Source organism: Saccopteryx leptura, chromosome 10 (genome assembly GCF_036850995.1).
Source record: "Saccopteryx leptura isolate mSacLep1 chromosome 10, mSacLep1_pri_phased_curated, whole genome shotgun sequence".
Classification (NCBI taxonomy): domain Eukaryota; kingdom Metazoa; phylum Chordata; class Mammalia; order Chiroptera; family Emballonuridae; genus Saccopteryx; species Saccopteryx leptura.
In genome coordinates, this window is record NC_089512.1 from 32,382,177 (window position 1) to 32,400,485 (window position 18,309).

General features: G+C 52.3%; 1 protein-coding gene across 3 annotated transcripts in view; it reads left to right on the plus strand.

Annotated features, from left to right (window-relative positions):
- TBC1D5 (TBC1 domain family member 5) overlaps positions 1-17,229 on the plus strand; it is a 495,717-nt gene extending 478,488 nt beyond the window's left edge. For all 3 annotated transcript variants that reach the window (XM_066350480.1, XM_066350479.1, XM_066350482.1), the window contains 3 exons: positions 9,154-9,233; positions 10,006-10,140; positions 13,596-17,229. In XM_066350480.1, coding sequence (XP_066206577.1) covers positions 9,154-9,233; positions 10,006-10,140; positions 13,596-13,898 — 518 coding nt within the window. In that variant the 3' untranslated portion in view covers positions 13,899-17,229. The remainder of the gene's footprint in view (positions 1-9,153; positions 9,234-10,005; positions 10,141-13,595) is intronic.
- The last annotated feature ends 1,080 nt before the right edge of the window (positions 17,230-18,309 follow it).

Sequence of the window (18,309 nt, forward strand, 5' to 3'; positions counted from 1 at the left end):
ATGCAGTGAATCCAGAGGAGTTAGGTTCCCCTGCGCCTGTGGAGAGTCCTGTGCGAGGCTCTTAGAGTGGGGACGGTGTAGAACAGGGGTCCCCAAACTTTTTACACAGGGGGCCAGTTCACTGTCCCTCAGACCGTTGGAGGGCCGGACTATAAAAAAAACTATGAACAAATCCCTATGCACACTGCACATATCTTATTTTAAAGTAAAAAAACAAAACGGGAACAAATACAATATTTAAAATAAAGAACAAGTAAATTTAAATCAACAAACTGACCAGTATTTCAATGGGAACTATGCTCCTCTCACTAACCACCAATGAAAGAGGTGCCCCTTCTGGAAGTGCGGCGGGGGCCGGATAAATGGCCTCAGGGGGCCACAGTTTGGGGACCCCTGGTGTAGAAGCCCTCAGAGCCGTCTCAGCTGCTCTGCGTTTCCTGGACGGGGACACCACGGCCCGGGAAGGCTGAGGGCGCAGCTGGCTGGCACCAGGAGTCCAGCCCGAGTCCAGCCCTCGGCTTCTCGCTCACTGATGTTCCCACTCAGGCCACACTGGAATCAGTAGCAGGATTTCGGATCTCCTGCTGTTTTATTGCACATGTCGGGCACTGATTTTACACTTGTCATAATATTTATGCAAGAATTAGCTGTAAGAAGAGGCCAGTTTTGAAAATTAATTTATTTGCCTCTGCAAGAACTTTATAAATCTGATTTTCTAATGTTTATAGAAGCAACTTTCAATGGATGTCTTTGAAAATGTTCACTAGGGCAATTAACTAATGACATTTGAAAAACAGAGAGAAAATGCAATCACCAGACAGCCTTCTCCCTGTCAAGCACACTGTGATAAAAGCTTTTCATAATTATTTTAAGAATTTGAAGTGCTGCGTTTAATCGTGGGTAGCAGAGTCCTCCACAGAAGGAGGATGTACACTTGGCCTGAGGATCCTGAGAAAGATGCCGATTCGGGCTCAGTGGGTCTGAGGTGGGGCCTGCAGTTCTGCACGCTGACAGCCCCCTGGGTGGCCGGAAGTGGCTGGCCCGTGACAAACCAGAAGCAGCAAGGAGTGAGAGAACTGGACGTTACTGGGGCACACTTCAGTCGAGGTGTTCCTGACCCACCCTTAGAGCACGTGTGCAGTTCGAGTCTGCGGGCAGAGCACTCAGTCTCCCCTGGCGTTGGAAACTCAGCGCCCTCTTCTGCCTTTCTGACCGTGTCCCATCCTAGTTGCAGTCCCCCCACGACCCCCCACCCCGGCTTGATTATCAGAAGACTTGGAACAGTTGGTCAGCATCTTCCTTGTACCAACTTTTTACCTATTAGAACAACTTAGCAAATCACACTCGGTCTTCTCCTTTTCCAGCTGAGCTGCTACGACTGACCGCATGACCTCGGTGCAGACTGTCGTTTTATTTTCATTTTCTGGCTCTCTCGTTTCCTCACGTGCTCTTCCACAGGAAGAGCCCAACGTCTCATCTTTCTTAAGCTGTCGGTCTGCACGGCCTGTCTTTGCCCCTCCACACCAGGCTGCCTCCCCGGGTCCTCCAGCCCCTGTCCTCTCCAGCACTGACGCAGGAGACCAAAGATGCGCCCAGCCATCTCTGTGGAAACAGGCTCTGTCAGTTGCTGGAATGTTCAAGGACTCTGTGGCCACACAAGCATCTCCTGCTGAGCTTAGCATGTGTGAGTGGGGGAGGAGGAGCCCTGGATGGGGCGGCTCGCGTGCAGACGCTCACACGCATCGCCGCGGGCCCTGTGTGATCCCCGGGTGGGGAGCCGCACTTCACTTGCAGTAGATCGTTATGTCAGCAAAACATTTACGGCCTGAAATTCACACACACACACAAATATATCCAACTTAAATCCAGTCCAGAGGGTCTCCTTGGACTAAATGATGTAATTTTAGGAAAGTCTTAGCCAAACTGCTGTCCTGTCTCACTCTCCCAGTGCGAGGGAATGAGGGCGGGCCCCAGGCTTTCCCATCAGAACGGCCTGCACGGTGTTTCTGCTTTGATTTTGTAAGTCCGTATTCTGGTAAAGGCATCTAACCCTTACTGGAGCTTAGAGCCTTCTAAGTTTAAAAATATGTGTAAAGTCTCTTTTCCCAGGTGCCCCTCAGAGGGCAGCCATGCCATAACTATGGCAGGTATTACCTGGCAGGAGTCGGGTCTCACCTTCTGTCCCTGTCTGGCTGGCAGGGTGGGAAACCCTGTGAGAACAACTCACCAGACGGTAGCGGTCAGTGAAGATTTGGAACTCTGTGCCAAGACTCAGTTTATGTAAGAGAAGTGTATTGGCCTGAAGACTGTTCTTAGCTGTAGAACACGCATTAGCCTAGTCCCCCTTGGGTTTTCCTAAGGGGTGCTCCTTTCTCAGTGCTGAGTGTAGGGTTTTCAGCCATTCTGGCAGCTGGACACAAAATAGGGCCCTGGGTTACAGTTTCCGTGGAATCTGCGTTTTGCGTTTTAAGAAAGCACTGAGCACGAAGTGCCTGACTCAGTGCTTGGCTCTTTAGATCATGGATGACTACTGTTTCCCGTCACCTCCCCTACCGCCTCTCAGTCCGGGATCTGATTGATCGTGTTAGTGTCACGTAATTCTCCATCTGAGAAATATCTCAGCTGCGTCTGTTTCTCAGGAGATAAAAATCAGCCCCACTGCTGCTGGGAAAGCCTCACCCTGGTCACCGAGCCGGTGCACTGAGCCAAAGCTCACAAAGTGCCTGCTCCCCGATGTGAAAACAGGTTCTGGGAGAAGTGGGCCGGGGGTAGGACGAGGTGGAAGAGTGGTGATCTGAAGTTGAGCCCAGTGTGTTTGGAAGAGGTGTGTAAACCTCAAAGCAGGGAGAGTGGAAGAGCATATACCTCGTCAGAAATGCCGAGAGTGTCACGTAGCTTCACGGGCAGCAAAGCAGGGTCCTCCCAGAGCACCAGAGACCTCAGGAGCATTGGCAGGGACAGGTGGGGAGCTGGAGAAGCAGGGAGGTGCTGAGCAGAGCACCACGTCTGGATCCGCAGGACCTGGGGTCCGGGATTTTCACGTAGAGCTGTGCAGCGTCAGGAAACTGTTAGTCTTCGAGCCTCATCTGTGAATTACAGTTCCAAAAGGAAAAGATGAGAGTCCAGCAGTAGGTGGTGGAAGGAGCCCAGCAATGGAGCTGTCAGAGGGAAGACTGGGAATAGGAAGCTGATGCCTAAATGAAGTTTTAAGGAGGACCTTGAAGACAAGGAGAGATTTAATGCTGTAAGGACAATAGGAGGGCCTTCTGGAAGAGGAATGCCATTTGCAGGGACACACAGAGGTACACACCACGTAATAAAGAATGAACTTGATGCCTACAGTCTCCTCCTCAGCCTGCCCTCTCCCAGGCTCTGGACAACTGTGGACATACCCTGTGAACAGAAATTACAACAGTCCAACCAAAGTCAATAGTAACAAATGACAGGTCTGCATGCTCCTTCTTGCCTAAGGGCCACCTCTTCAAGCACCACCACTCTGGGCATGCATGTGACCCTAGGCCAGCCCTCCGTGTGCAACTAGTTTGTAACAGTGTACATATTTCTTCTTTAGAGTCTAGGACAGTCTTATATGAGGTTGTCGGAGGTCAGGATAACTAAATCTCTACCAGAGGCTAGAGAGCCTCAGAGAGCAGAATCCACTTATCTCGGTAATTAAGATATTGGAGAAGGAAAGAAAAAACATATGAATCAGTAAGAGTAATGGTGAGGCAATGTGTTAGAAGTGGACCACTTTGATTATCTTGTCTAATCCTCCAAAACAACTCTCTGAAATAGGTATCACTCCCATCTCACTGACACACAGATCCCGGCACGAGGTCATCAGCCCCAAGCTGTTAGGTGCTAGTGCCAGTGCCCCTGAAGGTCTGGTAGAAATGACTGGGCAGTCTGATTTGCATATAGGTCACTTCCCGCTTCCTCCTGGCCTCTCTTAGGTCGGCTCCACCACCAGCAATGCAGGCAGCCGAGTCAGTGTCAGGACCCCAGCCTGTGCCTTCTCCGTCCTCCGGCCCCTCCATCACTGCCCTGCGCGTCATTGTGGAAGGAGCACACAGATCCAGGTGGCCAGCAACTTAATTAACCCTAGTCATGAGACCTCAAAGAACAGACCTGGCATTTCTGAGCCTGGCCGCCTTTTCTGTACGAGGATGACGGTCCTGGTCTAGGATGGCGGTGGGGACACTCGGGTGAGGTCATGTGGCCATGTGGAAATGAAAGCTGCTGGGCCCGGAGCTTCCGCAGTGGCCGGATGCTGTGTTCCTGTGTCTATTCTTCACAGTAGTGCTATGAGGAAGGCTCTCTGATTACCCACCAGGCACCACGAGGAGGTTAAATGACTTGCCCTAGTCCACCTCCACTACAGAGAGATGTAAGCTGTGTTTGGTCACCTTCCTGCTCCCACTCACAGTGGACATAGGCTTATGCTAACCTTCTGTGCCTGCCATTGAAATGGAAACACTCTTATTCCAGCACAGAAGAAAATAAGGTTTCTAAGAAATTGAAAAAGTAGTTTGAGTGCCATTTCCATTACCCTTAGAGTTAAGAGATCTATTTTTGTGGCATTGACATTTCATTAAAAACAGTGAAGTCGCCATGGGATTATGGTGATGAGATTTTTGTGTAATTTCCACAGAAGTGGTTAGTTATATGAGGTTTTCCCCTTTAGTTTCAATGCTCCAACATTTATAATATGATACTTAAGTAGATTATAAAGAATGTAATCTTCCTGCTACACAGAAACAGAAAGAACATAATTTATTATGCTTTTTTTCTATAACGGAAAATGTGCATTACATTGGAAATTTCAACATTTTACATTTCTGCTTTAAATATTTTAAAACATGAAAAGACATTTTCTATTTTTACATGCAGATACAACTTACTTAAAGCAGATTTGTTTTATTACTAAAAGGTTATATATTGATAGAATGTTTATAAATGTTACCTTAAATCACTGTACGGTGGAACTGGTTAGGCCAAGTATTTACGTGGGCATAAAATGAAAATTCTTGTATTCAAGATAGTAACAGCCTCTGAAGGTGCCCGTTTGTTATAATTTGGATTTCTATACCCTGGATTTCTTACAGTGACACTAGTCAGCTTAGTTAAGTGTTGTAGTTTTTTCCTTAAAATTAAGTGGACATTTTATGCGTATGTGGGTTTTGGGAGCAGATGGTCTTGGTTTTGTCAGATTCTAAAAAGTGATCTTTGACGCCATCCAGAGAATAAGGCCTGAGAGTTGCGGGGTGAGGGTACACTGCAGAGGATACCGAGGCTCGGGCTCCCGCCCTGCCGTGTGCCCGTGGCCAGCCTGGCGCTTGCCTCACGTTCTGCGCGGAGGAGAGGCTTGGGGGGCTGCCTTGGTCCCCTTTTAGGGGAACCGGATGGTTATCACCCTGTGTAAGGCTCGGGGGGCTGCCTTGGTCCCCTTTTAGGGGAACCGGATGGTTATCACCTGTGTAAGGCTCGGGGGGCTGCCTTGGTCCCCTTTTGTTAGGGGAACCGGATGGTTATCACCCTGTGCAAGGCTCGGGGGGCTGCCTTGGTCCCCTTTTGTTAGGGGAACCAGATGGTTATCACCCTGTGTAAGGCTCGGGGGCTGCCTTGGTCCCCTTTTGTTAGGGGAACCGGATGGTTATCACCCTGTGCAAGGCTCGGGGGGCTGCCTTGGTCCCCTTTTGTTAGGGGAACCGGATGGTTATCACCCTGTGTAAGGCTCGGGGGGCTGCCTTGGTCCCCTTTTGTTAGGGGAACCGGATGGTTATCACCCTGTGTAAGGCTCGGGGGGCTGCCTTGGTCCCCTTTTGTTAGGGGAACCGGATGGTTATCACCTGTGTAAGGCAGTTTAGCTGCTGTGCTGTGTCCGGTAGTGGTCCCACCAAATCTGTGTCTCCCTGGAACCTGTGAATGTGACCTTATTTGGAAGTAGGGTCTTGACAGATATAGTCAAGTTGAGGTCATGCTGGTTTGGGGTAGACCCCAATCCAGTGACTGGTGTCCTTATAGAAAGAGGGAGACGAACACCCAGAGAGGATGTCCTGCCACCATGGAGACAAAGCCAGGTACGCCGGGGCTGTGGACGGCCCCCAGGAGGGAGGGGCCAGGGCAGCAGCTGCCCCGAGCGTCAGGGAGCCGGGCCCTGCCGACACCTCGCCTCGGGACCACAGCCTCCACAGCCGAGAGTATATTTTTATTTTAAACAACCTAGTTTGTAGTATCTTGAAACTAACATAATGGCTGAAAATAATAGAAATTACAAAAAACAACAGTAGAATAAACAATTCAGTAGGTTATATTTTTCTTAAATAAAAGAGGCTCAGAGGTAGGCAGTCTGAACAGGAATCACAGCTCCAAGGTGTGCCCGGTGCCCCAGGCCACTGGCTTTCTGCCCTCTGTCCTAAGCCTCATCCCCCTCTGTGTGTTTGTGAGATGGCTGTGGAGCTCCTCAGCACTTCAGGCAGCCAAAGCGGGCGGAGTACACGCCCAAAAGGTGCGCCCTCAGGCAGCCCCTGAGGATCTCCCAGTGATCCATCCGGGGGCTCCTCTCACACCTCGCTGGCCAGAGCTCCATCAAGCGACCAGCCTCGGCTGAAAGGGAAGGTGTGTGTGCACAGTGCTGCCCTGCATACAACCCTGGCATGCTGGTGAGGAAGGGAGGGTGGAGAGTGGGGCTGGGGTAGCCACCAGCAGCTCTGCCGCCTCCTCAGACCCGAGAGACAGTGCGGTCGTGAGGATCTGGGCTTGTTGGCCACTCGTGTTCTTACCAAGACAGAGCGCCTGGGGAGCGTTGCCTTTAGAACGTGAGCATCATCCCCACCGAGGCCTGCAGTTCAAGACAAGCCTGGAGCTCAATGGGCAGAGCCCCCCACCCTGCCAAACTGCCTGGCTCTGGGCACCGGGCGCTCCCGGCAGCCTGCAGGCCCTCAGCACTCCCTCTTAAAAACCAGAGCAGTGGTAAAAATAAAAGTAACCTTTTTCAATTCCCCTAAAAGACCTACAGAGCTGTTTTTTGTTAATTTTCTGCAGTTGGTTGTCGTTAATGTCTTGTTGAGTGGATTTTGTGGGGGGTTTTTTATTGAGAGAGAACAAATTGTTACAGGCTTTTAAGGAAACCAAAAACATTCACTCTCTAATTATATCTATTATTCCATTCCCATTCATCTTGCTTTCTTGTTTTGGAGGAGGCCTTTTTATTAGTCAGAAACTACAGTCACGTTTTGTGAATAAATAAAAGCTGCTGGGTTTTTTTGTGGGTTTTTTTTTTTTTGGTGACAGAGGGACAGATAGGGACAGACAGACAGGAAGCAAGAGAGATGAGAAGCATCAGTTCTTAGTTGCAGCACCTTAGTTGTTCACTGATTGCTTTCTCATATGGGCCTGGGGGGCTACAGCAGACTAAGTGACCCCGCACTCAAGCTGGCGACCTCGGGGTTTCGAACCTGGGTCCTCTGCATCCCAGTCCGATGCTCTAGCCACTGCACCACCGCCTGGTCAGGCAAAAGCTGCTGTTTTTCCTGCTGCAGTGCGTAAGAGGGCTTGCCAGCACGGCTGGTCGGCTCCCTCTTATTGAAGATTCCAATAACGGGTTCAAGCCGGACTCATGTCGACATTTTCGGTCCTTGCCTTCCCTCTTACTGAAAATGCGTTTTGGAAGTATTTAGAACAGCAGTTTTGTGAAAGACAAGTTCCAGGAGTATTTTTCCATGTTTGTTCATTCATTTAGTTAGTCAGTAAATACTCATTGTGTACTTGAAATGCACCAGATATTATTCTAAAAGCTGGGAGCTTAGTTCCTACTGGGGGAGATGAATGACAAATAAACCAGAAAACACACATGATAACGTCAGATAGTGACAAGTGCTTGTTATCAATATAGTAAGAGGCAATTCTTTCAGTAGGCAGTAGAGGGTGACATGGGCTACTTTAGTTTGGGTGGGCAGGAGGCTGCTCTGAGGAGGCAGCGTTGGAGCAAAGAATCGGCCGTGAGGAGGAGCGGTCTGCGTGGATTTGGGGACAGGGCCTCCAGGCCAGGGGACCAGCCTTGCAGCCTTGTCTCTCCCACAGGCGGGCAGGAAGCAAGCGAGGAGTGATAAATAGCTCCGGTGGCTATTGGGGGCATGCATGGAATTGAGGAGGCCCAATGAGAGAATGGGACAACTTCCTGGGTGAATGGCTAAGAATGTGGCATGTCAGACCTTATAAACGGCATTTTGTAAGGCCACAAGAAATAAGAAAGTTGTTAACAGAGGGTGAGACTAATTACTGAAGTGATTCTCAAACTGGTGCACGTATCAGTATGTTTTTAAAGTGTGTTTTACTTGGCCCTCACACACACATTCTCCTGCAGAGCCTTGGGGGGAGGGCTCTCTCCTCCCCGACCCCCCCTGGGAATCCCTGCCTCGGGCAGCCACGGTCACCAGTGGGGCTGTGTGCATCCACGGCAGGTGCGGGGGGGGGGATGGTGGGGGACCCCTGCATGTTGAACCTGTCGGGGCAGCTTGGGGTGATGCTGAGCCCCCTGGTCAGGTCAGGTCTGGACAAAAGGACTTCTCAAGTCAAGGCCGAGCCTCCTGGAGGAGGTAAAGAAACAGCTCCGTGAAGACCTGGGGCGCGTCACACTGACTGCATAGGCACTGTTGCCGGAAGGCAAACTGTGGTGCCATGAGTTTGTCCTTTTATTTTTGCCATTGTGGTGAACTGACATGCTTTACTGCTGAGTGTCTTTATTCATTACAGTCAGCTGGGAGGAGCTGGTCTTTAGAGTGAGATGAGTTCACATCCCTGAGCCAGGAGGCAGCGTAGACGGCCCAGGCCGGAAGCCTTCCTCCTGGGGGCTGGCTCTGTGCTGCTCCACAGGGCTGGTCAGCAAGTGTCGGCCTCTCTGTGGGCATGGGGACACATCTGTCATCGCAAGAACGCATCTGTGGAATGCTGGCGAAGGCTGTGCCCTAGGCTCAGTGCTCCCCGCGGCTGTGCCCAGCCCCTGCCCATCGGCAGTCTGGCAGAGCATCCTCGGTGGGAACAGCTACTGCGAAATTCGGCAGAAAATTCCCAAGCTTCTCTGAAGTTATGGTGTAGTGGCAGATAAGTTATACTCAGAGCATTAGTTATAAAATGGCATTTCTCTATTTTCAGTAAATATTCAAGATGTGATATTACAAGAAAATTTGGAAAAAGAAGATCAAATTCTGGTTTCCCTGGCAGGATTAAAACAGGTATGCCCACTGATGTGACCTTGTACCCCACGGGGCCCCCCCCAGTGCCTGTCGGGGAGAGCACCCCTGGGCATGGTGTACCCTGACATCAGAGCCAGGTCCCCCAGCCCCTCACTCCCCCCGGTCAGAGCCCCCCTGACCCTCCACTCCTGTGCCCCTTGCTCCTGCTGGTGATCGTGTCCGAGTGGCCTGCAGCCCACACTGGCTTCCGTCTCCCACCTGCCCCTTCCTCTCACCACACCCGTGCTGTCTGGTCCTCGCCCGGAGCTGGGGGTGTGGTCCAGCAGCAGGTGCAGTCATAGCCATAAACACGAACGTTCCGGGAGCACAAGTCGTTATTACTGCTGGCAACAGGCCTCAGACCCTCAAGGGCTACATTGGTCTGACCTTTACGGCCCTTAAAGGGCTACATGGAACATAAATATCCATGGGAACAGTCTGCTGCGCTCCGATGCCTGCTGTGTCAACGGCCCCGCTGGGATGGGGGATGTTCAGGGGGCGGGGTGCGCAGGCCGGTGCTTCCCTCCTCGGGTCACTGCCGAGGACGCGGCACCTGTGTCTGACCTCTGCCAGCCTGGCTATTAATAAGTCTGTGGCTTTGAAAGAGTTGGATTTTTCTCTCTTTCTTTCTCACGGTAATACTATATATTGATATCCATACTATAAAAAAAAAATTGTCAACAAGTCTAGTTTAAATATATTACAGTGTAGCTAGCATTGAAAAACAAAATCATTTATCTTTTTCACTTGTTTCCCTCTTCTTTGAAAACAGATCAAAGACATTCTGAAAGGCTCCCTGCGTTTCAACCAGAGCCAGCTGGAAGCCGAGGAGAATGAGCAGATCACCATCTCGGACGACCACTACTGCTCCAGCGGGCAGGCCGGGGGCCCAGGCCAGCGCGTGCAGGTACAGGAGAGCTCGTGACAGGCTCACTCGGATGGGGGCACAAACATAAGTTCTTTAAAGTCACGAATAGAAACCCTACCCCAGTTCCTTTAGATTTCCATGTGTGACGTCCAACTGTGAAACGCAGTGTGGCCTGAGCCCGCGCTGCTGTGTGTAACTGCGGGCTGTGTACCCCGGCGCTCTGGGACCCTGCCGTTCACAGTGACGACAGCCTCCTAGCCTTGTGCTGCGCGCAGACCACACACCTTTACGCAGCGACTTGGCCTGAACCTCCTGCCAGTCCGGTCGGGTGACGTTAGGAAGCAGAGCTCTGCCTCAGTTGGCCAGGTGTCCCCGCCAACAACACCGTTCCCCTGTAGCACAGGCCGCACGGCCGTGCTCTCCTAGAGCTGCCTGGGTGCGGGTCACTCGGCCAGAGGCTCACAGCCTTCACGGGGAGGGCTTCCCGTTGTGTCCGGCCTCGGAGGCAGAGCGCAGCACACACAGGGCCGGATGGTAAGTATCTTAGGATTTGCAGGCCACCTCTGCTCTCTGCCATGTTTGTTTATGTATTTGTTGTGTTGGCTTGTTTGTCAGTGTGTTTGTTTTTAATTAACCCTTTAGAAATAGGTAAGCCCTCCACAGCCTGAGAGCTATGCAAAAGTAGGCCATAGGCCGGGTCCAGCCCACGAGCCATAGTGTGCTGCCCCCTGCTATCAGGTATCAGCATTGTGTATAATTTATTCTAACATAAAATCACAGAATTTTAAAATTAGAAAAGATCTAAGCACTTCCTCCTGTGCTTATCACCGCCTGCTAGATTTACCAGTGGGAAGGCGAAGGCCGCGGGGCCATGCCCACCAGGCATTGTGGTCGCAGAGCCTCGCCCGAGCCTGGGTCCCTGTCCTCCACGCTGCCTGCTGGGTTCTCTGACAGGCCCAAGCGTTCCTGATAATGCTCCTTTTAACAATTTACAAAGTTTCAACTTGAAAAATGAATATTAGCAAAATCTCATCTAAGGCACTTTCTAAAAACTAGCATCTATCAGGGGTCCCCAAACTTTTTACACAGGGGGCCAATTCACTGTCCCTCAGACCGTTGGAGGGCCGCCACATACAGTGCTCCTCTCACTGACCACCAATGAAAGAGGTGCCCCTTCTGGAAGTGCAGCGGGGGCTGGATAAATGGCCTCAGGGGGCCGCATGTGGCCCGCAGGCCGTAGTTTGGGGACGCCTGATCTAGATTCTTGTAAATTATTTATTTTTTATGATTTTAAAAAGCAAAATTGTATTTTAGAGTGGAAGTTGTTTCAGTTTTCAGAGTACTTTTGAAGAAGAGAGAGCCCTGTGTGGTTAATTTCATCCAGCTTTAAAAGAAGTTTTCGTGGAGCATCTAAGTCTGAATTTTTAGCCACATGCATACATTAAAATTGCAAGTTTAACTTGATTAGTTCTTCTAATTCTCCTTCCCTGCACAGATGTTTAGTTTTTCAATAATCATTTACTTATTCAAATATTGTTGAGCCCCAGCCATTTTTAATTGACAATTTTATTGAAAAATTTAGCATGATTCTTTTAATTGAATGTGTAAAAATACTGCAGAATAAGACCTTTCAGACACACTCATGAATTTGCTAAATTTGAAACTTCATTACCATCGCAGTCGTCACTGCCGGTTTTCACAGTTTACAGCGCAGCACAATAGTCATACGAACAAAGTGCCCACTTTGGAGGCAGGAGGTCACAGCTGAGGTCCCATGTAGCCTTACGTGCATACATGTGGGAGGACCAGCCCCCCTCAGACGTCCCTCCTAGCTTCCCCAGAGGTGACAGCCCTCTGTGAGGTGCGCCTCACAGAGGGACAGGGATGGGGATGAGAAAGGACAGTCTGCCTACCAAACTGTCCTTGAGCACCTGGGATCCCGTCCACTTCTACCAGAGCGCCATGTGCTGTGATCGCTCCAGTTTGTAAGAATTAAATAGCCTCAGGAACCTCAAGGTATTGTTTCGGACACTGTAATCTTTAAGGCAAATACTGCTTCTGTCTTCCAATTAAGTATCTTAAAGGTAGACGAATTGTCAGGGGGGCCACTTGAGCCCTTATTTAGCCACTCAGCCTGCACCCCCATATCACGAAGGAGACATGAGGTTCAGAGAGAGGGCGTGTCGGTCAGGGCCAGAGTTCCCTTAGAAGTGTTGCCGGTACCAGTCTGGGCTCTGCCCCAAGTCCACAGGTGGCCTTGGCCATGCCCGTCCTGAGCCAGAGGACCCAAGGGGAGCTTCCAGCCAAAGGCTCTGTGCATCTCAGGAGACCTCAGTCCCCTGCACCAGTCCCTGCCCCGCTGTGGGGACAGCAGGCAGCAGGGTGGAGACGGGTGTGGGCAGCCCAGAAGCTCACGTCAGCCCGGCGTAGCTGCTCTTCCGCCAGGCGTAGCTGCTCTTCCGCCAGGCGTAGCTGCTCTTCCGCCAGGCGTAGCTGCTCTTCCGCCAGGCGTAGCTGCTCTTCCGCCAGGCGTAGCTGCTCTTCCGCCAGGCTGGCCTGGAACGCCTCTGCGTCCCAGAGGAGGCAGGAGCCTCTCCGGCCTTTATTAACCGCCTTATCTGACGTTCGTGAATGTCATCCTCAGTTTAAAAACTAAACGCTCGTCATAACTGCTTAGGCAGGAAGGACAATAACTAAAGCAATTCCATCTGCATGTGTTTTGGCATCTTTGCGAAGACCCGTCCTGGTTTTCTTGTTTGTAGAAGCTAACAGTTCCCCACCCCGGCCCTGGACCCCCAGGTGCGTGCCCAGGAGGGGCTCGCTGCGACAGGTGAGAGGAGGTACCCTGGGCCCCCAGGTGCGTGCCCAGGAGGGGCTCGCTGCGACAGGTGAGAGGAGGTACCCTGGGCCCCCAGGTGCGTGCCCAGGAGGGGCTCGCTGCGACAGGTGAGAGGAGGTACCCTGGGCCCCCAGGTACGAGCCCAGGAGGGGCTCGCTGCGACTAGGTGAGAGGAGGAACCCTGGGCCCCCAGGTGCGTGCCCAGGAGGGGCTCGCTGCGACAGGTGAGAGGAGGAACCCTGGGCCCTCCTGAAGCCGTCCTCTCGGCCCGGAGTCCGGATCTGGGGCTTCCCTGAGGGAGCCAGTCCTGTGCAGTCCACATCTGTGCATGTCATCTCACCATGGTGACTGCACACTAGGACAGGGCACTGTCCCTGCCCCCTTTGCTCAGAGGGGAGGATGAGAGCCCACGGAGCACAAGGCATTGGCAGGGGGAGGGGTGCCACGGGAAGCTGACAGGGCGTCTGTCTGCAGCCTGCTGGCTCCCGAGGGGCCTCTCCGCACCATCACCAAGCAGGTTTTCCGTGTCCCCAGGACAAGGACGAGCGTAGGGCGGGCTGGCCGTGTGCCAGGAGCCCCAGCTCGCTCCTCCATCCTGTCCCCACGTGTCCCTAGGGCCTCCTCTGACCCTGTGTGTGCTCTGACTGCTTCACAGGCCCCTTCGGAAACGCCTGGGCACACAGAGGGCGGGAGCTCCGACGACTTCATCCTGGTCTCCAAGGACGACGACGGGGGCGGCGCCAGCGCCAGGGTGCCCCTCCCGGGCCGGGCCCAGCCCCTCCGCACCCTCCGGAGCCTGTCGGGGAAAGGTGAGGCCCCAGCCCGCTCCCCGCTGCTCTTCTCCGACCCGCTGATGGGCTCGGGCTCGGCCTCCTCCAGCAACCCCAGCTCCAGCCCTGACGACGACAGCAGCAGCAAGGACTCGGGCTTCACCATCGTGAGCCCCCTGGACATCTGATCAGTGGCCGGGCCACCCCACCACGACCCGGGGGGGCCCCTCGGGAACCAGCACCCCTTCCCCAGCGTGCACGCAGCAGGGGCAGCCCGTCAGAATCAAGCTAGCTGGGCCTCAGCACCAGACTGATGGTCACCACAACGCAGCCAGGGCATTGGGGGCCTTACCTACCCCGGCCACCCTCCCCCTGAGCTAGAGCGGGGTGAGGCGCCCGGTATCACACCGTCAGGAGAGACCAGCCCACAGGTAGAATGACTTCCTCTGTCTTAGCTCCTCAGCTAAGGTGTGGTGTCTCCATCAAGTATGTCTAGAAGAAAGTAGAAGGATTCGTTTCAAATCTCTCCTCCCTCAGCATCAGGCATAGGAAAATTGATGAACATCAAGAACAGTTCTCTCTGGAAACCTGAATCTCAGCCGATTTCATTTCTCCCTCGGGAAGTCATACAGCAAAGCCAAATGCAACAGAAAGGCCTGGCAGGTCCCAGGGCTGGGAGAGCCCCTTACTGACCTCTCAGAACGTGACAGTGACCTTCATCTAAACTTAGGATTCATTTAGGTGTGATGTGTGGTAGATTTTTTCATTTGTTAAAGAATACATTTCCAAGCCTCAGGCCAGATCACTCTGGCCATCACTGCCCCTCCTTAAACAATCATATTTCACCTTTTAGAGTCTCTCATGCCAGAAAATGAGGTCACTCTCAGCAGACCTTGCCCTGGGGTGGCTGGTTCTTTACGCTTCTCTGAGGACAAGGCCTCTGGACAGCGGGAGCTTTCATGACAGCAGGTGAATAGCTTCATATGAAAGAAGCAACATTGGTTACATCCCTGCCACTACTGACCTTGAATTCCTCTATAGACACATGTGATAATGGCAGAACCTCCCACTCTCTCTCCAACAAAATGGCTATGGCCCTGGAGTCAACTATGTACTCCAGAGGGAGTTCTAATTAGCTCTACAACTTGTTCTTAACCTCTAGCAGGGACATCGCCTCCTAACACATCAGCCTGTGAGGTGAATGATAATGGGTTTGTTTAGATGGGCAGATTAGCTCTGGCTCCTGACTCTTTATACTTTTTTTTTTTTTGTATTTTTCTGAAGTTACAAATGGGAAGGCAGAGAGACAGACTCCCGCATGCGCCCGACCAGGATCCACCCAGCATGCCCACTAGGGGGTGATGCTCTGCCCATCTAGGGCATTGCTCAGTTGCAACCAGAGCCATTTTTTAGCACCTGAGGCAGAGGCTGTGGAGCCATCCTCTGCACCCGGGACAACTTTGCTCCAATGGAGCCTTGGCTGCAAGAGGGGAAGAGAGAGAGAGGAAGGAGAGGAGGAAGGGTGGAGAAGCAGATGAGCACTTCTCCTGTGTGCCCTGGCCGGGAATCCAACCCAGGACTCCTGCACGCCAGGCCGACGCTCCACCACTGAGCCAACCGGCCAAGGCCTGGCTCCTGACTCTTGAGTGGTCCTCTCAGCATCTGTTGGGTGACTCGCTGGGTAGGTGGTTACCAAGTATATGTCCCCTTGATGGTATTTCCTATGCTCCCAAGGTCCTCCACAGTAAGTGGCCTTGCAGCTGTGCAGGAGTTGCCATTACTTTCTCTCAAAGGACGTGGCTGGGGAAGGGGCTGGTGTCTTCAGTCCTAGAAGTGTGGAGCATCCTCACCGGGGCTCCAGGACAGAGACTGGGCGGGGCCCAGAGCTGGCTGAGCCACAGCCGTCTGCACGCTTGCAGCATTTCTTTTGCCCTGAGAGCTGGAGTCGCGATGGCAGAGTATCACTGGCCCTACAACAGCCTCCAGACACGCACCACACCGACAAGCTATAGGCTGGTTCCCTACGTATAGGTCACTGAAACCTCCCAGTCCTGCCAGCGCACTGGTGGGTCCTCTCTGTGCTTCCATGCCGGTGCCACATGAGAACCAGTGGGGTCACTCAGAGGTATTGCTTCTGTGGCCCCAAGAAGCTGCTCCCTCCTCAGAGGGAGGAAGCCCACTGGGCGAGTGGGCGCAGACATCGCCATCTCAGTCCCCATAGGCTATGTATGGGGTATGAGAATTGAAATATTGTCTCATCTTTTTTAAGTGACCTGTTTTTATTCTTCATAAGTGAGCATTGTTTGCATTTTTATTAGTTACAGTGCTATTAAAGAATTTATGTTCCTTTGTATTGTTTTATCAGGTACTTATGTTTAATGGCATATTTTTTAAATCCTGAATATATGAAACCTTTTTTGTTTTTCTTTAACAAATGTAATCATTGGAACCCTCTTGAGCTTTTATTATTAGTGGATAAATTTTATATACGTAAAGCTTAGATGGATTCTCATTGTCACTTACTCTTTTTATATATGTCCTTGAGTTTATGCATTCCTCCCTGATAAGTTTGGAAATTTAAGTTGGTATATGTGTATGTTACATATGAGAGTTACTGATTAGAAAGTCATCATGACTTTGCCTTACCTTCTGTGTACACCAAGAGGTCATAAAACACTTGAAACATTTAATTGTACTGGATTATTCTTCCAAAGATGACCTCCTGCTAAGGTTCACTGCTAACTGCAATCTGGTAAGAAATAATGTCACTGCGGAATGGACATCACTCACAATAAAGCCGAGAGCTCTTGTGACTTGCCTCCCTGCATGTGACTGAGTTAACCCTTGTGCATCTTCCTTCGGGGGATTATTTGCCATCAACAAGAACCATTTTACAACTGTGACAGTTGTAAAATTCTGTGACAGTTCTGTTGTCTCCTAATGATAATCTACCAGAGATGACCTAAATTTATTCTTTTTGTTTCTATTTTATCATTTCTTTAAGAAGCTGCCCCAGGGGCCGTTATATAACAAGAGTGGATGGAGGACCCATTCCCCCACTCTGAGGGGTGGTCCTGTGGCGCCCCACACAGCCACACCGCCCTGCCCCGCAGATGCACGCCTGCCCCGCCCCGTGCGCCCAGAGCAGCGCCCTGGGGAAGCTGCGGGGCAGGAAGAGGCGGGCGGGATGAACTGCGGGCAGCACCTGGCAAGCCCGGCTTCCTTCTCTCAGGCCAGAACCGCTTCCTCAGTATTCCTTTCAAAAGCTCTTTTTCTATAGTATTAAAAAGAAATAAAAGGCTCCTATGAACAGGCTTGAGACCACTTTGATGTGGAAGTTGTCATAATAATTTTTCTCACAATGGCACAGTTCATTTGATTTATGGAAGACTCGGCCGTGCCGTTTATACCTACCGCTCTCTTCTCATTCATCTTCGTGCTATAACTCATATTGATTTCAGAAATGACTTACCCTCTTGGCAAAGTGACCATGATTATAATAAAAGACTAATGTGAAACTGAGAATGTAGCTTGACTTGTTCTGGGCAGAGCATGGGGCACAGCCGCTGGCCTGGCCTCACCCACTGGCACCCGTGCAGAGCACAGCCAAGTCGGACGTCATTCACACCGCTGCGTGGAGCAGTGGGCCCGAGGCCGGCTCAGGGCTCACCCCTCACTCTGCTGCTCCCTGCCCGCGGCCCGGCTCGGGGCTCACTCCTCACTCTGCTGCCCCCTGCCCGCGGCCCGGCTCGGGGCTCACTACTAACTCTGCTGCCCCCTGCCCGCGGCCCGGCTCGGGGCTCACTCCTCACTCTGCTGCTCCCTGCCTTTCCGATTTAGGCGACTTGCTTAACCTCTGGGGCCACAGTTCCTTTATCTGCAAGTGGTTTGCAGCAGCCACTTCAAGGGTGTGGTGAGGGTCAACAGGACAACACATTTAAAGCACGTGGGCCAGAGCCTGGCACGTGGCGCACTGCAGGACAGCATCCTGAACTCTGACAGTTCGTTGACGTGGAGGACCCCAGAGCCTGCCTGGAGGCCCGGCCATCTGCTGCTCCGGCTGCGGAGCCCCGGGAGCCCGCCCAGTAGCCACTCTGCTCAGCCCGCTGGTCCAAGAGGCCATTCAGGGGGTGGCCCAGCAGCGTGCCCCACCTCCACATCTCCCTCAAGCATCAGGTTTGCCAGGATTGTCTCACGCCTGAAGAACATGGGTTCAGTGACGAGGCCATGGGAGGGGCGGGGGAGTGCACCCCAGTCATAAACGACAAACTAGGAAAGGTAAGGGGATCTTCCTAGTTCAGGGCAGCCATGAAGCCAGCGGCACCTTAGGATCTGTCCTGGGCCCAGCCTACAGGTGCCCTCCCAACCATGAGTCACAGTCCGTCCCCGAGACTTGATTAACCACAGGTCCTGCCATCGAAACGTAAGCGCTGGGCACACTTCCCAGATGGCTGTGCTGGTGATGGTGACCCCGCTTCCCCCGACCCTGACCACACACACTGGCGCCGGGAGCAGAGGCCCGCCCTGAACCTCACCTGGACGCCTTGTGAAGACCCCTTCGGTGCTGCCGGACCGTCCTCCTGCCCTACCTGGGCCGCT